Source organism: Charadrius vociferus, unplaced genomic scaffold (assembly GCF_000708025.1).
Source record: "Charadrius vociferus isolate BGI_N301 unplaced genomic scaffold, ASM70802v2 scaffold549, whole genome shotgun sequence".
In the NCBI taxonomy this organism is placed as follows: Eukaryota; Metazoa; Chordata; class Aves; order Charadriiformes; family Charadriidae; genus Charadrius; species Charadrius vociferus.
Window position 1 is genome coordinate 1,237,170 of NW_009650103.1, and position 1,099 is coordinate 1,238,268.

The 1,099-nt window shown below is 59.3% G+C and overlaps 1 protein-coding gene across 1 annotated transcript in view; it reads right to left on the minus strand.

Annotated features, from left to right (window-relative positions):
- SARDH (sarcosine dehydrogenase) overlaps window positions 1-1,099 on the minus strand; it is a 25,930-nt gene extending 24,831 nt beyond the window's left edge. Inside the window, exon 1 of the mRNA XM_009892322.1 lies at window positions 784-1,099. Within this exon, the coding sequence (XP_009890624.1) occupies window positions 784-1,099 (316 nt within the window). The remainder of the gene's footprint in view (window positions 1-783) is intronic.

Sequence of the window (1,099 nt, forward strand, 5' to 3'; positions counted from 1 at the left end):
AGCCTCCATCACCCCAAGTGGACGGGTGGGGGAGCCCGCTCGGCCATCCCTCCATCACCCCAAGCGGGATGCAGACGGGACCCCTGAGGTCCATCCCTCCATCACCCCAAGCAGGATGCGGAGAGGGTGCCGAGGTCCATCCCTCCATCACCCCAAGCGGGATGCAGAGGGGACCCCCGAGGTTCATCCCTCCATCACCCCAAGTGGGATGCGGAGGGGGCCCTGAGGTCCATCCCTCCATCACCCCAAGCGGGATGCGGAGGGAGCCCTGAGGTCCCACGCGTGGCGTGGGTCACCCTGCCGGAGCTCTTGCTCCATCTCGTGGCGACGTAGGAGCTCTACAAATCCTCCATTTCTATTTTCCTTTGGCATTAAATGAATGGGGGGAAAAAGGGTTTCTGGAGCAGACTACGCCAAAAGAGATAAAACCCCCAAAGAGCTTATTGAATTAACCCTCCTTTCTCTCTACCAAAGAAAATTGGCTTAAAGAAAAAAAGAAAGAAAAGGTGTGGAAATAAACTGTTTAGTTTCCTCATGGTCATATAAAACTTTTTTTAAAAAAGAAAATTTTGGGGATGTTTTCTTAACAAAAAGTTATGCCAATAGGAAAAAGAGAAACCCTGAAATTCTCCACATTTAAAGCCAAAGCTCTCCGACACATCTGGAGCCAGCCCGCGCAACGGATCCCCTCCGTGGACAACAGCACATCTCCAGCCGCGGGCATCCCCTGTGCCCCCGCATCCCTCCCCCCGGGGACCCCCCGCGCTGTGCCCATCGCCTCACCGGCCGTGTGCCAGGTGGTGCCCGAGGTCAGGCGGTCCCTCTCCAGCAGCACGACGTTGGTGACACCCTGTTTGGCCAAGTGGTTGGTGGTCTGGCAGCCCAGGCTGCCCCCCCCGACCACCACCACCTCGGCCGAGGGCGGCGGGGGCTGGCTGGGCTCCCCGCTCCCGGAGCCTTCCTCCTTCAGCGTCTTCTGATACGGGACACTCTTCTTCGCCGTGGGGCCCGTGGCGCTGCTGAAGGGCCGGGGGCTTCTCCAAGGGGCTGGCAGGCGGCGAGGGGTGGCCGCCCGCAAGGCGCAGCTCATGTAAGACAT